Source organism: Cariama cristata, unplaced genomic scaffold (genome assembly GCF_000690535.1).
Source record: "Cariama cristata isolate BGI_N322 unplaced genomic scaffold, ASM69053v1 scaffold15009, whole genome shotgun sequence".
In the NCBI taxonomy this organism is placed as follows: Eukaryota; Metazoa; Chordata; class Aves; order Cariamiformes; family Cariamidae; genus Cariama; species Cariama cristata.
Window position 1 is genome coordinate 24,527 of NW_009636441.1, and position 3,668 is coordinate 28,194.

Consider the following 3,668-nt stretch of genomic DNA (forward strand, 5'->3'; position numbering starts at 1 on the left):
AACAAGTCATTTATCAAAGGCCGAAAGCATTTCAGTAACCTGAGCTAAGATAAGTGAGCCTCAGATACTGATCTTGCTAGCCTACACCGACAGCTTTGTGCATAGTTATCACTTTCGCTCCTGCCTAGCCCTGCAGTCTGGCAGGAGAGCAAGGAAAAAGGAGAGCAAGGAAAAAGGAGAGCAAGGAAAAAGCTGTAGAGTTAATTACAATTCACTAAAGTGAATTATACATTTTTGATGAGCCACTGCAAAAAGTCGCATCATTGGTAAGAGCAACTCAAAGCAAAATACACAGAAATCTGGTCCGATTGATCCACGATGCATCATCTGGTAACAGCAGTAAACAGACTTATTTCAGGAGAATATATGTTGTTTTCAGCAGCTCACTCTCTACACTGACAATGAGCGGCTGCTCTTCCAATGATCTGATGAACAATTTACATTATTTTATACCTTCTTCCCTCCCAAGAATGGATTTTGAACATGGCTAGTACCAGCTTACCCCCTTTTTAGCTCTAACCTTTTCACTTCCAAATTCAATCAGAAACTATACGCTGCAAAGTAGTTTGATATCCACATTATCTCATACACTTTGGCAGACAGGAAAAAAGCAACACATTATTTTTCTACTTCTCATATTAATATTACTAAATCAATAATCCCTTGTTCTGTATTCTAAATCGGAAGTCAAGAATTCAGCGGGGCGGGGGGGGAGGAAAAAAAATTTAAAAAAGGTTCCTGAAACATTACTATATAGCATTTAAAGCCCTGTGAAAAGCTGGGATATAACAGAAAATAGTCTATATCGATGTAATAGCACAAGCATTCAACTTAGCTGCTATAATTTAGTTATTAAAATAACACTTCTACAGAAAATTATACAATTAATGAATAGATTTTTGAGGCAAAACACACAATTTACATTTCAGAGAGACACGAAATTAAATTAAATACCTCTGGGTGTTTATTGATTTTTGCTAGCTCTGCTGCTGTTTTCTCATCCTTAGTCCGTAGATTTTTGTCAGCTCCCAGTTCAAGCAACTTAAAAACTACACTTTTATGTCCATGCTGTGCTGCCCATATTAATGCCTGCAAAGAACAACTTTGTTTTACCAAGTTTATATATAGAGCGAAAAAGAACAGAGGTTCAATCAGCAATGCAACCTTTATAAGCTGGCAGCCTTTACAACATGGCAGAATCTGGAGACAAAGACATTTAATGCAAAAGAATCTCAAAGTGGTATTAAAGCAGAAGAAGATTCCAATGAGTGTTTCTGAGAAAGTTGTACTCAGAAATAAGTTTGTGGGTTCTTGTTTTTTAAAATTTTTATCATTAATTACAACACACAGAAGTAAATCACTTACGGAATACCCATTTTCATCTTGGGCGTTTATGTGTGATCCATGAGCAACAAGAAGAGCAACAACCCGAGGACAGCCTTTTCTAGCTGCATACATCAGTGGAGTCATTCGTCTCCTGAAAGAAAAGGGGACAGATGAAAAAAATTATTTCAAGATATCAAAATCCAACCGCATTACCAAGTAGAGCACCTCAATTCTGTAAAGATTCTCTGTTCTGTAAAATAACTAAGCAGAGGACACCACATTCACGCTTCAGCACAAGGGTCAACTTAACAGAATATAGAGCTTCAGCAACTCATTTATGTCCAGTTAGCAATTTTTAAATATTTTAAGAGTTTGCACTTATTTTCTGACTGAAATGAAGTCAAGAAGTCAATTGCTGTCCTCCATAAGAAGAAAACTTAGAGGATACTAAACAAGTCTCTTCCAGGAGTTTAGAATATAGACCTATAGCATTTCTGGGAGAAAGAGTGACAAAAAAAAATAAAAAAAAAATAAAATAAAATAAAAAAATCAATGTTTTATCACCTCTAAATTCAAGTAGCGCATTAAGACATAAATAACCTTAACATGTCCCAGCTATAAAACATGGTAGCTTGGTGACTAAACCATTTCTGTTTTGGTTCTGAACTACACAAAACCAGTGTTTAAAGATCACCCCTCCTGCTGCTACCACAGACCCAGCAGGCCTCTCATTCAGCACACACACCAGCTTTATGAAAAGGGAATGGGCATAACTGCAGATCACAGTTTTCAGCCTACTAAAAGCAGAGATTATCAGCAAATCACCCATTTTCTTCCCTTCAATTAAAAAAAAAAGCAGCAGACACTTCAATTTTTTAAATACACAGCTTAAGTGATGAATTCTACATACAGTTTAATTTAAATCCAAAGTTCTGAAAAGAAATACGTAGTTTCATGGTGGGCAAGTTGTAAATCACAACCAAATATTTAAGAGGAAGAATATTAAGAACAACCACCATGTAGGTACTGGTGAAAAGCTTCTTTGGTAAAAACAACGTAAGCCAAAGAATGACAGGTCACACAGGTCTCATGGGTGTGCACAGGTACAGTGTAATAGTGCAGGATGTACAAGTGTTACCAACATCCAGACCCCCCCGAGTATGCCTGAGAGGAGTCTTCAGAGAACTATATACAAATATCATACTGAAAATCTTAACTTTTCAAGTACTAAAGCTAAATGAACATCCAAATATTTTAGTCCTTCATCCCGTTTTCATTTCACCTTTCCCATTATTGTTTCTTTTTTTTTTTATATCCCCAAACCACGATGACAACAGTCTATCGATCTTATGCTTCTACGGAGATCCTTATAAGATGAAGCCACCATGACTTGTACTGCATATTTTGAAAGAAAAAAAAAAATTGCTCAAAAGCTTCTGTTAGAAAAGTACCTTTCCAGATGCCTGACACTTATTCTTTGGTGGAATAAGACTGCAGAATTAAAAAAAATGCAGCACTGGAGCAGAAAGACGGAGTTTCTGGTTGCTACGAAGCAATCAGATTTAAGCTAAAATATTTTACTAGTGACATTCAATTAAAATTTATTATATCTTAAAACATAATATTTTTTCCTGAAAAACAATCATGTGTTGCTTTTACTGTACAGCTCTGTGTCAAAAGACTATTCTATCTTGTTACGATATACTTGAGAGGAGGATCACTGTTTCCAATATTGTGTTTCTTACTAATAAGTTTAATATCGACCACTGGAGGGACCCCAAAAAGCGTATGGATACCAAAGGAGCTGTCTTAAAATACAGATTTCCTGCCTCCTTCCAGAGTATTGCTAGAACTAAGGCTTGGCTCACCTTTCCTTGTTATTGCTCCTTCACAAAAGGATAATATTCTGTCTTATGCAAACACAGTTCAAAGTGCACTGAAAAAAATCCAGCCATATTAAAAATTTGAAAGAACCTTATGATAGGGGAAAAAAGTCAATTCCTTGGAGATAAGCAAAATGAAAGGGAAGCAGGCCTTCAAGACATACAGTCAATACGAGAAAGGAACTTGGGAATGAAAATAAGAGACTTGCACCAGTCTACAACTAATTCAATTTAGTCCATCAACACTGCAAAAGCTGAAGTTCTGACTGAAGATAAGGAGACATTTTTATCGTGGGGCACAGTCAATCAGTGGAACTGGTTGCTCACAAAAGTTTTGTAGTCTCCATCTTCGGTGGGTTTTGAGACCAGATGGCAACCTAGCCCAATGTCATAGCAGTGGTGTCTTGAAGGAAGAAGTTGGACTAGAGACCTCCTGAGGTCCTTTCTGACCTGAATTAC

General features: G+C 36.7%; 1 protein-coding gene across 1 annotated transcript in view; it reads right to left on the reverse strand.

Annotated features, from left to right (window-relative positions):
- Nucleotides 1–1,477, reverse strand: part of ASZ1 (ankyrin repeat, SAM and basic leucine zipper domain containing 1) — a gene marked incomplete at its 5' end in the record, with an annotated part of 20,796 nt that extends 19,319 nt beyond the window's left edge. The window contains 2 exons of the mRNA XM_009707926.1: nucleotides 955–1,089; nucleotides 1,366–1,477. Of these exons, the coding sequence (XP_009706228.1) occupies nucleotides 955–1,089; nucleotides 1,366–1,477 (247 nt within the window). The remainder of the gene's footprint in view (nucleotides 1–954; nucleotides 1,090–1,365) is intronic.
- Nucleotides 1,478–3,668: the final 2,191 nt, after the last annotated feature.